The sequence below is a fragment of the Haliotis rubra genome, unplaced genomic scaffold, assembly GCF_003918875.1.
Source record: "Haliotis rubra isolate DU_JTF1 unplaced genomic scaffold, ASM391887v1 Scf82, whole genome shotgun sequence".
In the NCBI taxonomy this organism is placed as follows: domain Eukaryota; kingdom Metazoa; phylum Mollusca; class Gastropoda; order Lepetellida; family Haliotidae; genus Haliotis; species Haliotis rubra.
In genome coordinates, this window is record NW_025767546.1 from 2,519,998 (window position 1) to 2,536,439 (window position 16,442).

Genomic DNA, 16,442 nt, shown 5'->3' on the forward strand with positions numbered 1-16,442 from the left:
ATTTTTCATGTTTCTGGGCTAGTTCTTGCCTCTTCTTCAGTTCTTGACCCTTCTTCAGGTGGATGAGGAAGGCGTAAGCACTACTAGCCCAGAAACGATGTGAAAAATAAATGAAGTTGTTATCCATAAGATTTGTCCTGATATTTCTAGATGATGATGAAGGGGGCATAATGTTAGCTTACTAATCATAGGAAGGGGAGTTGAAATTGGGTTTAACTTCATGTTAAAGATTATTGCATCTATCTTGAGAGTACATACATACGTGTGGCTGCCTCTAAAAGAGCTTGTAGCTCAGAGATCATATGCTGTGGTTCAACATGGATACTCAACTCAGGCATACAGAAACCTTTCTAGAAGTTTTCCAAAAGTTACACATTCATCAATGGTCATGGAATCATATCAACTGAATCAGGATGAAATATCCCAAGATATGTTTACATTACTCACCACTGGTAGGGCTGCAACGAATACACTATGTGGCGAATATGATATGTATCATGAATATTGGGTAACGAATATGAATAATTATTCACGAATACAATATTGTAGTTAAGTGATTGATGTACAATATGGAACGCCCATGTTGACAGTGTTAATTTGTCGCAGCAATAACCAGTGATCTCATGACACTCAGATTTGGTATGTAATAGTTTATAAGGGACAGTACCATGTGTGACCTTGGCAAACTAACATGCCTTGTGCTACTGCAAGGCTAGTACATATTCCATAATTGCATATCTCACTTTGAAAAAGAACATAAGGGTTCAAGTAAAACACACTCCCTTAAAAAAATTGGAAATATTCGTTAATATTCGGTTCTGGCGACAACGAATAATGAATTGAATTCATAAAGGGCCTCGGTTCGATTCACCGAATATGCGAGTGAATCGTAACAGCCTTACTCACCAGTATATGAATCTGTTTCTGACAGGTGAGTTTTCCAGTCCTGTACCCTCAACATCTCTGTAGCAGTATCCACCACAACTCTCAGGTACCTTGATGTCCTGTAGGGTGCTGGCGGAGGCACCTGAAACACCAACATATTCCTTCCTAGTTATCACAATATGTGGGCTCAATGCTTTTTCTTCACAGAGCATGGATACTGATCAGGGATTATGACTGGTTCATATTCCTGGACATCAAAGGAATGCTTAGCCAAAGCTAACAATTTGTGCTCACCTAACTTGAGAGTGCCACTTGATTTCTTACCTCAGTACACTTCCGCGGTTAAATTTTTCTCCATAAAACATGACACTTGATCATGTTCATGATTTATTTTTTTAATTAATTTTTTTAAGTTGAGCGGACCAATCACAGCTCACTTTCACTTCTTAAATTATCTAACCGATTAAACTTGGCAACACAATTGATGCAGAGGTACTCTGAAAGAGGTTGAAGGAGTTCTTGCATATATTTTTTAAAAGTTTCAGACCTGTAAATTTGTCTGTATGATTTCCCCAAAAATCTGAGTTGCACTGCGAACAAACCTTCGCGGCTGCGACCGCTATCTTTGTTGACACTGGCAAGTTCGGTTGTAATGGTGGCTTAGCTGATTGGCTACTGTGAGAATGCAGAGTCAGCCAAGGGGGGTAATAAAATCATCGGGCCAAGCCATAGATGCGTCCAGGGTATAGTGGAGAGCTATCGTAACGTATACCCTGGAGATTATCGAGGATGGCCATAGCCATGCTGAGCCATAATTTGTGGCTAGCCAATTAATTAGCGCTGCTGGGGCTCCATGTGCTTCGTCGGATTACTGACTTTGTTAATTAGTGACGTAATAAGTGGACGCCATTACAGTTAATGAATGCTTGTTTAATGGGTCACTTGCACAGAAGTCAGGCGATAACGTGAGAAATGAAAACAATGGTTTGTTTACATTCCTTGCGCTTCTGCCTCACTGTGCCACGCCCTTCCCATTTGTTTTTTCCGCACCATTGTTTCTTGGACTGTACAGACGAGTCCCGAATGGACTGAAATGTGTTTCAATTGGATATAATAGGATTACACTGCCCTGAGGTAAGGTCTAACCCTAAATAAGGATGGGAAAAGGTCCCTAACCCTAAGGATTTGGAAAGGTTCCCAAACCCTGCCCCACTCCCAACCCTAACCCTAAGGATCGGAAAGGGTGCCATACCCTAAACCCAGCCCAAAGGATCGTAAGGTTCCTTAAACCTAACCCCTAACCCTAAGGTTCGTAAAGGGTGCCATACCCTAATCCTAAGGAGCATAAAGGGTTGTTTGACTCTGAAGATGCATCAGCTCCCTAAGGATTGGAACCCTAAGGATGTCTGACTGGCAAATGAAGGGAGAAGGAGCAGTTACCGCGATGTAGCGAGACAGCGTGGTTGCGCTATTGCACGATAATTGCCCCGCAGCGAGCAGCGAGGGTAAAATACACTCTTGCCCATGTGTGTAGTCTCCAATTTGTTGGCTAGACGTGCAAATGATAATTTAGAAGTCACATGCAACCAAAAAATCAAACATAATTAAAACACAATTATCACTTATTCATGACATATAATATACATTGCTGATTATGAAAAAACATATAAAACAAAATTATAAGCGTACAATCGCAAAGCAAAAGTGCAATATTTTGTACTTGGGTTTACTTCCCGAGAAACGAAGCAGCCGGGATACCGAACCCAGTCAGAGCGGGTGGGTGTGTACCCAAGTGTAACGGCTGGTTCATTTGCCGATGCTCTCACGGCTCATTGTGTGTGTATATATAGAGATGTTGGGTTTTGTAAATACATGCTCATTTTTTGTGTATATCATTTTGCAATCAACAGACATCATGACATGTCATGTGTACAAGTATCACACCTGCCTGTCTGTGTAATTACATAATGTGACAGAGACCGAACTCTGGCCATAAAACACTGCGTTTTGTTTATGGTGTATAGCCTGATAGCTGTTAAGTTCAAATTGCATGTGGTCAGTGATCGAAGTTGTGTATTGTATAATGTCATTAGCAGACAGGCAGGCAGACACATAGGTGTCAATAAAACAGACATTGAGTCTTGTCTGTGACAGAAGCCTATCTATATCAAAGTTAGAAATTCTGACAATGCTAAATAATGACGTTGCTTTTAAGTATCGATCTGAGAAAGTGACTCGGTAAGAAAAACGTGTGGTGAAATAGTCAAATGAAATTATATAAACAGTTAAATCGGTAATCTACTGTCATAACATATAAAAAGCTCGTGCTTGTAATATCAACAAAACATTAGAAAAATAGCTCACACCAAAGCCTTCACCGAGTATTCACCGCCAGCGAAGGTTTTCCGTCTTGAAATGTCCAACGCCTCACTGGTTGACACATAGCTGAGTAGATCTAGATCCTAACAAGGTTCTTTTAGTTTTATGTCATGAGTAAATTATTTACTATTTATTTTGATTAGACTACTCCTGCTCACGACCTTGTAATCCGGACAACCCGTTTCCAAGCTGCGCGAACCTATTTCACTGCGCATGTGCTATGAGCGCAGCCCAGCTGTTGAAACCACTTTTCCCCTAAGCCCTGGGGGGAAATTAGTGAATCATTTGAACTCGGATTTCGCACGTATTTTTTCATTGCGTTATTTTTCAACTTTATAAGTTGAATTTGCAGTTTTAATGATTTGTTTCGGTAAGTCCATACCTTAAAGGTATCAGAATCTGCAAAGTTGTGTTTTACGTTGCATGTGACCTTTAATGTTTACTCAATATTATCATTTATGTCTTGATGAATGTCTACGATGCCAGGTAAATCTGCCTTCAGCTTATCGAATTTAACATTTAATATCTTTGATACAGCAATTTCCTGCAAAAGAGCGATACTGCATCTGCACACGACCCGGAAACTAGGTACAACATTCTTTGGCAAAAGTTCTACTCATGTTTGCCGGCTCTAAAACTGATCGAAATATGCACAGGGGCACCTGCCGGTTTGTTTCTGGCAAGCTTTATGACACAACACTGACTAAGCTTTACCAACATGTATCATATAGCCAAATGTAAAGAATACACATATACACTAAGGTTCGTACCGGTATACACTGTTATTTCCTTCCACCGTACTCCTGTTGAGGCTGTAACAACAACTTCTCGATGCAGAATCGTGCTCAAGCTTTCCGCCATTTTTAGTTAATACTTCAGAACCAGCCTGAATTATGCTTCGTCAATGTTCATTCAATAACACAAGTCTTCCTTGGCTCACACTTAAAGAAATAGCTACTTAATTATATACTTATACAATTTAGACATTTTGATTCATAAACCTTTGCACATATCTGTTAAGTGATCGGTAGTTTTATTGTGCACGTCTGTTTAGAGAGTATATTATTCAAAACACGTAACAAAAACTGGAACGAACCAAGATATACATTTTATATTAAATAAATGTTTGAAATCACACAAATTGATATCTTGTAACTAAGAGTCTTGTCACTGTTCGTGTTACTATACAATACATAGAACTTTAGATCAAGTTGTTAGAATTGACAAAATGCCATTTTCGTACTTCGTTTTAAATGCACATTTGGTAATCCACTTCAACTTCAACTTCCCGTGCGGCTAAAGCAGAAATCGACGCATGCTGAACGAAAACTAACAACGGCGTTTTATTTCATCAAATATGCCCAAGTATGTCCGTTTACCACATTTATTATCACCTATGCCGAGAGACCTTTTAATGATTAACTCATTTTGACAGTGGCTATTGTTTGTGCAATTTTGTTTACCAGTTGTCTCCAATGCTAGGCCTACTTTCTTGTCTTTTTGAGCTGCCTGAAAGGGCTTAGAACAACAACGGAGTATTATTACATATTATGTGTTTAATATAAGTGAGTTTTAGTCATTATATGTTTATTACTGTGTGCAAGATGAAACCACATCTTAAAATATCTCAGCACAAAAATGTAATGCTTACGGTAAATTCTGGTAGATGAAACTGTAAAAACAAAGGCCAGAATTTGTTTTTAATGTTCTGACATCTGGCTGTTTACAACTAGGCCTGCTATTTGCCTATGTGGAGCTGGTTTAATATAGGCCCAATATCACCGCATTGCTTTCACAAGAAGAAATTTATTTCAATTATGTGGTCAGAATTAGATCATTTGTTTACTGTGTGTCATTGTAATCATGGTGATTATGAGCTTGTGTATTCTAATCAAAGAATGGTCAGCATCCTAATGAGTCTGTTGGAAGATGTTCCTTGCACTATTTTGCTGGTCACAAGAAGCAACTCAAGTGGGAATGCCTCAATATGTTATTCAGACTCTTTAACTGTCCTTGTACCCAGTTAATGTTGATGATTGTTCATGCTATCAACCACAGAACTGACTGATCCAGACTCGATTATTTGCAAAATGGGACTGCATTCACGTGGCTGAACTATTGCTAAATGTTCCATTAGACAACAAACTTTAACATACACATACTCTAATTCCTTGTTTCTTAACATGCTTCTTGACTATATAACAAGTATTCAATTAACTCATAATAAGCTAAAGTTCATCACTCCAACATCATCCCAAGTACACATTTGTATGCCAACATGATTCTTATTGTTTCTCTTGTGTTTCAGGTATTATTGTGACTACTGTGACACCTACCTGACCCATGACTCGGTGAGTTTCCGCTATTATCTCCTCATCCATGTCAACAAACTGTCTCTGTTACTAGATGGGGTAACCTAGTGCACTTCTGGTGTCCCCAGACGTGATATTGCAAGCTCGCTTGCTCACTCACTCACTCACTCACTCAAACCAAAGACCTGAGTTTGATTCCTCACATGAGAACAATGTGTGAAGCCTGTTTCTGGTGTAAGACCATGACATTGCTGCAATAATGTAAAAGCAGCCCAAATCCTCACTCTTGCTAGATATATCAGATAAACCATGTCTTTGACATGGGTAAGTTTGATTTTTATCTTTGAGAGCCATTGATTATGCCCTTTTGGCCACAACATTGTTTTGCATTCTATGGAAGTGAATACAATTTGTATTAGTGTCATATGCTGATGTAGATAATGTAACATATTCTTCAGATTCTTGATTCATTGTCATGTTTTAACATTATTACCTTGTCAAAACACCAACAAGTGAAATCATGTTTTATCATGTGGTCTTACTCTTTCCTCTCCACTTTCTTACTTTCCTATATCCCTATTCCTTTTTCTTTGTACTTTATTCATACAACAATTAAACTTATGTCGTCTCTTATTTATTTATTTCATACAACTTTGAGGTCATTAAACTTATGTCGCTTTGAATATAATTTTATGTATGGATGGATTTATGAGAAATGTTTCTCAATCTCTATATAGTGAAACTACATGAAAGTGTTGCTTTTGGCTTTTTTCCGAAAGTTTTTTTTTTTATGAGTTTCATAAATTATATCATGAATCAATGAACCACTGTAATTTACAGTGTTGACTAAACTTCCCTGACTTCAACTTGTCAGAAATATTTCCAACATCATTGTTTTTGAACATGTGCCTACTTGTGGCTTCCTTGGTATATTAAAAACAAAACACCTCAAATTTAACAAGTTTGAGGTGAAGGGAGTTACCAATTTTGATCAATACTCCCATTTTCATAAGGATTATGTACATTATTTGTTGCTTGCAAAATGTTACCGTATATGACCGTCTATAAGCCCGAATTTTGAGGACCAAAAAGCAGTCTGTAGAAGGGGGTCGTCTTATCCATGAGTTACACTTTAGTCAAACTTTTTTCCAGGGGTAAGAAAACAACATCGTATCACTTAGCGTGAACAAACAACAGAAGGCGACTTTGTCAGTAGAGACGTCAAATTTGCAATTAAACATCACTACCGACAAGATTAATTACCATTTAAGTTATAAGTTGTTTTGCTGGGCATTGTTTTATTTGCAGGGATTAAGATTACCATGTATTTTGTCTCTGCATTACAAAGCCGAAATAGCAATCAGCTGTGCACACGTTTCCCGAACAAGTTCAAACATGCACAATAATATAGCGGACGAATTCTGACGCAGTCATCAGTAAAATATAATACAGAATACCGTTATTTAACCCAAAGAAATATATCCTAGCATTGTGTAATTTTAGTTACAGTTTTTGCTCTATAAATTAATTAAGATTACCGTGCGTATTTGTCTCATACACAAAGCCGGAAATAGCAATCAGCTGTGCACACGTTTCCCCGCGAACAAGTTCAAACATGCACAATAATATAACGGGATGAATTCTATTGATTGAATACTATTATTTAACCCAAAGAAATATATCCTAGCATTGTGTAAAACCAACCATGAATTATTGTTTTATTTCAACTGTGGTAAGATTGATGTTTGCTAAGGGAGTACGGTCGAAGAATAATTTGATTGCAGGATGGATTTATGAGAAATGTTTCTCAATCTCTATGTAGTGAAACTACATGAAAGTGTTGCTTTTGCCTTTTTTCTTGAAGTTATTTTTTTATGAGTTTCATAAATTATATCATGAATCAATGAACCACTGTAATTTACTTCCCTGACTTCAACTTGTCAGAAATATTTCCAACATCATTGTTTTTGAACATGTGCCCTACTTGTGGCTTCCTTGGTATATTAAAAACAATATAAATATGGTATATTTAGCAAGTTTGAGGTGAAGGGAGTTACCAATTTTGATCAATACTCCCATTTTCATAAGGATTATGTACATTTATTTGTTGCTTGATAAATGTTATATCAATTTCATAGAGTTTGGGAGAACATGATTTATTTTGTTTTCTTCTTTTATACATGTCACTTATCATTGAAAAGCCTGTTTGATAAATGGCAGGAAATGTCTCCAATTTTAAGCTTTTGATTATTTTAGGCCATATTTTTAGCTGAGAAGTCAGTAGTTGTGCAGGTAAATGATGATTCATCCTGATTACTAGGTTTGTTTTCCTTGTGGGTTTAACAAAAGTGGTAAAGGTCTAAAAGCATGTTCTCAGGCTTTCCTTCCTCGTGGAGATGACATACAGGAAATACTGGGAATACTGGTCTTGTTAAGGTAGAATCACTGTATGCTATACATCTGTTTGTTCAGCTGCGGCATACAAGGCAGGGAAGATCTCCAACAACCCCTTCGGCAGCGGGGGTGGCCCAGGAGGGCAAGGCGCCATGGTTCCCCCACCAGCCAACCTTGGAGGTAAGTTGTCATTGAAGAAACATGATACGTTTTTGTTATCAATCCTTTGTGATGATTGCATCAATTCTCCATGCAGGTAGTACCTTCGCCATTTTAAGAATTACTATTTTTGCAACCTTCTCAATATTTTGATGAAGAAATTATCTGTTTTATGTCATTTTGAAGTTGCTTTTGTTTTGATTAATGGGGTTTTTTTTATTCTCCTTGGGAGTGGGTTTCTTTTTTTACCTGTATTTGGATGGACATGTCTCTTGATAATGTTTGATAATTGGTGACTCATCACTGTGTTGTCTTCTCATTGTGTTGCTTTCTTGAGTGTGATTCTTTATTAAACTACGAGATAAAGTGTGTGTAGAATTATAACAAAGAGATGGTGGACTAAAGAGTTATATGACAAGGAGCATCTCCTTTGTGTTCTGCCTGATTGTTTCCATGACGATAATGATGTTGCTGTATATTTCAGGTAAGGGAGGTCCCCCTGGTCCAGGTGGGCCTATGGGAGGAGTACCCCCAGGGATGCCACTGATGGGACACCCCCATGGAGGACCCATGCCACCAATGATGCCAGGTAAGCAGTTTTTCAGACGTTTTTGTTCTTTGGAAACAATGAGGGTGGAATTTTGGCCTTGTAACCCTATCTGCATGGCACCAAACGATGTTAAAATATAGTCCTTCTTGTTACTCTAGCACTTGTCATTAAGTGTATTAAACAAGTACTGGTTAGCTGGACAGTATGCCATGTTGGAGTGGGTTTTCTATAGTATGACCAGACATTATTGAGAATTTTAGGAATATGTTTAATTAGATTTCTAGTATAAACAACCTTGACCAGCTATCAAGTGCTTGGTTTCATTCAAGAGAGACAACTCCAATAATCCTTTTTCATTAGTTTGTGAAGAGTTATCCCCCTTTGTTTACTTGCTAGCAGACGGCATTTTCAGTGATCCTCAGTATGGATAATTTAGAGAAGAGGAAGTTGATTTTAGAGTATTATAACAAGGACATCAGATCAGCTTAAGTGATTTCACTTAGAACAGGCATCCCCTTAGTCCACTGTTTATTGTGTTTTGAAAAATATTGCAAATGGATATGGCATTGAGCACCAGGGAGGCGCAGGTAGGCCCAGAAAATTGACTGTCGGTGACAGGAGGCGGCTTGGTATTCTTGTTTCTAAAAACAAACGAAGGAGTTTAGAAAACTTAAGGCTGGATATGATTGATAGAGGAACTGTGGCTGTCTGTAAGGAGACAATTAGAACTGAGCTGCATGCAATGGGTTGGCAGAAACGTCGAGGAATTCCATCACCGATCATGAAACCTGAACAAAAGGAGCGAAGGTTGAACTGGTGCTTACAGCAAAAAACATTTAACTGGGACAATGTGATTTTCTCAAATGAAAGTTCTGTGTTGCTGTTTTCCTAATACACTGAAATTCTGGACCAAACAAACTGAAAAACCTTTGTATCAGCCCAAAGTACAGTCCGAAAGTTAACGTGTGGGGTGGCATATCTGTGTTAGGGGAATATGAACAGTGAGCGGTACACATATATTCTCGAGGGACATTTACTTCCATCTGCTCACATGTTCCATGGAGATTTTGGGATTTTCCAGCAGGACAACGACCCAAAACATCGTTCAAAGCATTCACAGGCCTGGTTTCGGACCCAAAATATGACAATATTAGATTGGCCAAGCTATAGCCCTGACCTAAATCCAATAGAAAATGTTTGGGGACTTATGAAGGAAAGTGTCAATAAGAAAAATCTGACAAATATTGCTGAAATGAAAGAAGAAGTAGTCCGATATTGGGACAGCATGGACCACGACTTTCTAACTTCTTTGATCAGTAGTATGCCCCGCCGCATTGAAGCCTGCATTGCTGCCCATTGCTGCCCATAGTGACTTGACAAAATACTAACTGTTCACCTGTCTTTGAATCTGGAGTTATGTTCTGCTAATATTCACCTTTAATGCGTGATTAATGAGTGAGAAATTTTTTAAAATTATAATCTTTAAAGTCTCAATAATTTCTGGTTGTACTGTATGTTAGACTGTAGAATAGTATCTCAGGGCTGTCACAAACAACTGGCATTAGTCCAGACAAGCTAATGTGTCTGCATGCATGTATACACGTCACTGTGGTGGCCATTGAGGGTGGAGGCCACAAATTGCCCAATCATCCAAGGCTGTGTAATTTGTTGTGCAGAGTTACGTCTCTTTCAAAGCTAAAAGGGGTGGTGGGGTAGCCTGATGGTTAAAGCATTTGCTCGTCATGCCGAAGACCCGGGTTCGATTCCCCACATGGGTACAATGTGTGAAGCTCATTTCTGGTGTCCCCCGCCGTGATATTGCTGGAATATTACCAAATGCGGCGTAAAACCAAACTCACTCATTCACTCAAAGCTAAAATCCATCTAAGGTATTGCAATTGGCAGAGTTGCATACCTTTCAAAGCAGGTAAGTTAGGCTTACATCAGAACAAGCACTCGCACTTTATTCTTACAAATGATGAAGATCATGTCAAGAAATATTCTTGAGTGAAAAAATGAACTAGTCCAGGTGATTGGAAAGCAATTCCTCCAGCCCTTTGACATGCTTCTTTTTGTAGATTTCTTCGCTGCCTGTTTATCAATCACATTTTTGCCTTGGTTTTAGGAATGCGACCCCCAATGGGACCTCCGATGGGCCCCCCGATGCACCCAATGATGTCAGTAGGCATGAGGCCACCATTAGTGGCAGGACCTCCACCCAACAAAATGCCAAGGAAGTGAGGTCATGGCGAAGAAAAATAGATAAACATTTGACATTCACAGAGGACGAGACCATTGTTGTACTGGACACTTTGTTGACAGTGATGGTGACTTCCTTACTGCAACCATCATGACTGGAGTTTGTGAAAATTACATCCTTTTATTGCCCCCAAGAAAGCCCAATTTGTTAAGCTAGTAATTGAACAGTTGTATTGCATATTCAGCATGGCTGTATGTAAGTGAGGTAATGTTTTTGGTATGTGAATAAGATTCATCTTATCATTATAGAAAAATTTCTATGTTTAGAGGGGTGGTGGGGTAGCCTAGTGGTTAAAGCGTTGGCTCGTCACGCCGAAGACCCAGGTTCGAATCCCAACATGGGTAAAATGTGTGAAGCCCATTTCTGGTGTCCCCCGCCGTGATGTTGCTGGAATATTGCTAAAAGCGGCGTAAAACCAAACTCAGTCAGTCTATGTTTAGAAAGGGTAAATTATATAACTGTGAGATAGAACTCGCCGCCAGTTTTCCGACTCTGTTCATATGTGCTGTATGCTGTAATATTTTTATGGAAAGAGTCTGATAGAGGATTTGGTTTGAGATTCTCTCCAATCATGATCTTTGTGTTTGGGCTGTCAGCATGCATGACTTGCAATGGATTGGGCTGTCTTCCAGCAATTAACAGACATGTCGTTATGGAACTGAAATATTGTATTCTGTCATTTTTAGTCCCTAGCTTTGGAAGCACAAGCATGTCCACACAAACAACAGCGAATATATTCAGTATCAATGTTAACATTATGATATTCCAATGAAAGAATCAGAACTGAATACGTTTTTCTGGTATGGGTTTGGGGGTAAGCCAAGATAAGAATCTGTTTTTATGTGGTGTGTATTTTAGAGCATTATTATAATTTTAATTAACCACTTGTCGCCTGCCTCATGATTGGAAGTTATGTTTTGGACAAGCATCCCAGGGATTTTATAATGAGATATATCCAGGTTTCTTCATTGTATGTTACATCATGACATGTTTCAACTTCACATCAGAATAAAAATTACATTTATCATGACTGTTAGTTATTTTTGCTGGATTTGAACTTTGGTTTATACATGCAAACTTAGTTTGGTTTGTTCACTTTGGTCAGTTTAACACCACACAATATTACATGTGCTTATAGTATGCTAGAGACACATACCATACATGTGCTTATAGTATGCTAGAGACACATACCATACATGTGCTTATAGTATGCTAGAGACACATACCATACATGTGCTTATAGTATGCTAGAGACACATACCATACATGTGCTTATAGTATGCTAGAGACACATACCATTTATAGTATGCTAGAGACACATACCATTATACATGTGCTTATAGTATGCTAGAGACACATACATAGTATTGCATACATAGTAGTATGCTAGAGACACATACCATACATGTGCTTATAGTATGCTAGAGACACACATACATGTACCATACTGTAAGCAAGCACAACCAATAGAATAAGTTTCACAGGAAGAGTAATTTGAATGTACGGATTGTCACCACAGCTTCTAAAATTAGAACAAACTTTTTGGAAGAATAAGTTTCACAGGAAGAGGTAATTCATTTGAATAAGGATTGTCACCACAGCTTCTAATGTTTTTTCAATTATAACAAACTTTATTATTGCCAAAGATTTGACTTCCTTCGGATAGCTGTATTCCACGTATTAACAAGCAAAGATGTGAAGCAGTTGCTGCATTCAGACTCCAGGTGCATGCAGTCGTCAAGCTGTAAGATCATCTCGTCTGCTTCATCACAAATCTTATTTGCACAGAACTCATCTTCACTTGAAGAGCCATGATTGGGTTTCAGCCTGCATATTCTACGACATCTTGTCATTCCTGCTCTGAAGAGCTGTAGGATCTGGTGCCACACCATAAGATAATGCTTACAGATTGGCTGTATTGAACTTGGATTGTAACTATTACACAACGCAAACAAGAAGACAAAGTCATCAATATCCCCCCCCAAAACACATGTTATGACCTTAACGAAATGGATCATAGGAATAGAAAAGTTCATTTATCAATTTTAAGAAAGTCATTACACTAAATTAGCTTATAAAACAAACAATGTATATTTGTTTATGGTACTTGACAAACATTCGATAGACTCTGCAACAGCTTGAAATTATACACTTACTTTATCATTGTATCTCCTTCCGCAAATGACATAAAACATCTGAGTGAATTGTGATTAACACGCATATATATCCAGTGGATCGATTAGGGAACAAAAGAACAACTCGAGACCCCGTACACATTCTATTTACTGTTATTTTCAGATAATGAAAAGAAAGTCTTTACGGGGAATCATAAGGCCAGTATCTTCTTTATGGCCTCAATCTGAACGACAAAAAACAACAACACATGAACGAAACGTTCGCCAAATCAAATCAACCCATATTGATTAGTAATGAATCCTTTTCACCAAACTCGTATCTTAAATTTCAAGTATTTAACTACACGAAAGCTAATTTGCATGGTGAAAAAAAAATAAACGAATAAGGAAATAGGGGTGGGTGTGGGGAGTGGTATGAATTTAGTTTTACGCCACAGCTATATGGCAGCGATTTTCGCAGTTGGGATACGATGACGTGTTAACCAAGTCAGCGACCCTGACCAACTGATCCTGTTGGTCGCCTCTTACGACAAGCATGGGTTACTGAAGATCAATTCAGTAACCTGGGTGCCGTTCCACTAACTGATCTTATCTAAGATCAATCTTTGAAAGTTACGCCAATTTTACAATCGTCTTAGCTACAAGTTACACAAATGTTAGCTAAGCTTAGATCGAGACTCTTTGGTGAGAGAGATAGAGAAAAGCGAGTCACGAGTTATCTCCTTTTGCATAGTCAAGAAGACGATGGAAGTAGTTTTTGAACCAAGTGAAAACGTGGAGAAAAAACCCCGAGAAAAATATCAGGGTAGTGAGCACCTTGGTTTCAGGGGCAAGTGCGTGTGAACGCTGGGTATCAGGCATAATATGTGGCTGAACCTGGAAGATCAGAATTATAAACAAGGTGTGACGAGGCATCCCTTCATCACACCCTGTATATGTTACAGTCAATGTCTACAATTAGGCAATGTGTACAATGACTGAAATAACCAGTCAATGTGTACATTGCCTGATTCACACAGTCATTGTGTACATTGTCTAAAATTTCCAGGCATTGTGTACATTGACTGATTAATTAACCCAATTATTGTACAGATTGACTGATTGTTGAACAGGGATTATTGAGAAGACAACATTAGCATGGGTTTCGTTCTGTTTGAATATCTAACAAATTCATTAACTGAAGCACAAATGACTTTATTTCAAACAGTATTAAAAACACATGACAAGAAATAGTAGCATCTGCTGCTACACAACAAACCCAACTTGTAACACACGTGTGGCACACTGCTTCCCAATTTTAGAACAGTAACTGTTTGCTAGTGGCCGTTACGGTTTGCTAGGTACAGAGTAATGGCTTGCTACGGCTGAAACTACTTTTCTTGGCTTGCTGCACAAATTGTGTAAGTAAAGCCAAAACTTATGCTTTTTGGTGTCAAATTTATCGTATTTTGATAACTTAATAATTATGTAATAACTTGTTCTAAAAATTGGACCAAATGTTACAAGAATTGTAGAAAAATTCCCATGTGTTCCCATGACAACAGTGGTCGGACTGGCCTTACATTTGCAAGGTTTCAGTGCAGTGTTTGTTTACATCATTGAAAAAATAAATTCATTTCATGGTTTTTTTAGGGGACTTTCATGGAGAAATGCTCGCTCTTTTTCTTCACATAGAATATGAAAGCCACCATTTTGGTTTCTCTACGAATGATTTTAGTGATCCTAAGTTTTTTCTACCATTTGCTTTCTTTTCTTTATCTATTTTATTTACAATCTATTTTATATTTTATTTACATACAGTAAATACAATATATCTTCATCTGTCCATCTTTCTGAAAAAAAAAAAAATATTACTTTACACGTGTAGGTGATGCACCTCATTATAGAATAAACAGATGGCTTATCTACTGAGTCAATAAGTTTTCAATCACATCAAACTGTCTAGTTGAATGATTGTAAAGATACAATTTAACCATGTATGATTTAAGTTACTCAAACCGTCATTCCGTCAGTCAGCTATGATAACCTAAAAAGATTTTATTACTGTCCAAAAAAGGGGAAAAATAACTACTTACTTAATATGGAAGCAGTTCCAAAATTTGCCAGATTTGGGCACACCTCTGTTGTATTGACACGACCTTCAGGAGCCGTGTCATGTGCACATCCCTGAAAAAATATACAAAATATATCATGAGATAACACATATTAAAACATTAGAATCAATATTGTGTCTTACAAAGCAATCTCACTTAACACTCAATGTAAATTATATTTCTTTTAAACATAAGTATTATTTAACACATCAACTAAGTCACATTCACAGAATTTCTTTTGGTTGCGGCTGCTGTTGCTCGGCTAGATAAAACTGTATAAACCATGCAAAACAACAAACCGTATTGCTCATGCCTTCCTGACACGTATAATGGAATATCTACATTGTGTATCCGATTTTTAGTGACATAGGTCTGAAAAAATATAATATTTACAGTCACTAGTGATTTTTCAATTTGAAAGAGATATACATATAAAGAGATACTTACATCTACAGCTTTGTCGAGCCGTTCAAACAGCTCCATGTCTCTGTAAAATAACATTAATGGGTACAACAAGGACTGGTCGGATCGGAGTCAGTATTATGTGTCTGAGTGGGTATTCATTCTTAACTGCGGCATGGTATCTCAGTGGGCTAAAACCAGCAGTCTTCTACAAAACCAGCTTAAGTCTGGGCACTAGTACAACCTCACCTCTGAAAAAAAAGGATTACACCTGCACACATTTCATTTCATTTACAATTTTGCTATTAGCATGTTGTATTTTATCTGCCAGATTGGGGTATACCATATCTGCCAGATTGGGGTATACCATACTAAAAAAATATTATTTTGTAGAATATAAACGGTTTTTAGTGACAATAATTCATGGGACAAGAATATGGTTCGCCTTGCAAATATATACTTTTTTTGTCACATGTAAAGAATAACACTAATACTTTTAGAGTAACAAGAAATATGAAAATACTTACAAATCATCTTCACCCAAACAATTTCATCACCATTGCGAAAGGATGCCATCTTTTGCAAATGTGTAAGGTATCTGAAATATCGGATTTTTATAGTAATGCCACATAAATATATTAACCTTGATTTTAACACTATATTTACCCAATAGTGTTTCTATGTCAGTGGAATTAGTTTTTTAGGGCATTACGACATATAGATGCACAAGTCACCGCATTTCCCATGGCAACAGAACATATAGACTAGACTCAATGATCACGCTTTTAGCTGTTAACACGGTGAGGGGACAAGGCCGGAACAGAAATACAAATTCTTTTGATGAGACAAACATGAAGGTTGCACGACCTGCCT

At 37.8% G+C, this 16,442-nt stretch overlaps 2 protein-coding genes and 1 long non-coding RNA gene across 3 annotated transcripts in view; 1 reads left to right on the top strand and 2 right to left on the bottom strand.

Annotated features, from left to right (window-relative positions):
* LOC124262071 (nuclear pore complex protein Nup160-like) overlaps positions 1-4,125 on the bottom strand; it is a 62,613-nt gene extending 58,488 nt beyond the window's left edge. The window contains 2 exon segments of the mRNA XM_046696493.1: positions 907-1,027; positions 4,035-4,125. Coding sequence (XP_046552449.1) covers positions 907-1,027; positions 4,035-4,125 — 212 coding nt within the window.
* Positions 4,126-5,896: 1,771 nt separating this feature from the next.
* On the top strand, positions 5,897-11,966 carry LOC124262072 (U1 small nuclear ribonucleoprotein C-like). The gene is made up of 4 exons (XM_046696494.1): positions 5,897-5,900; positions 8,049-8,150; positions 8,614-8,718; positions 10,805-11,966. The coding sequence occupies exons 1-4, from the start codon at positions 5,897-5,899 to the stop codon at positions 10,918-10,920; spliced, it is 327 nt and encodes a 108-aa protein (XP_046552450.1). The 3' UTR covers positions 10,921-11,966.
* A 2,286-nt stretch (positions 11,967-14,252) lies between these two features.
* Positions 14,253-16,215, bottom strand: LOC124262007. The gene is made up of 4 exons (XR_006894487.1): positions 16,097-16,215; positions 15,615-15,654; positions 15,150-15,240; positions 14,253-14,906 (listed from the first exon to the last, which is right to left on the bottom strand). It is a non-coding gene; the product is annotated as an uncharacterized LOC124262007 (long non-coding RNA).
* Positions 16,216-16,442: the final 227 nt, after the last annotated feature.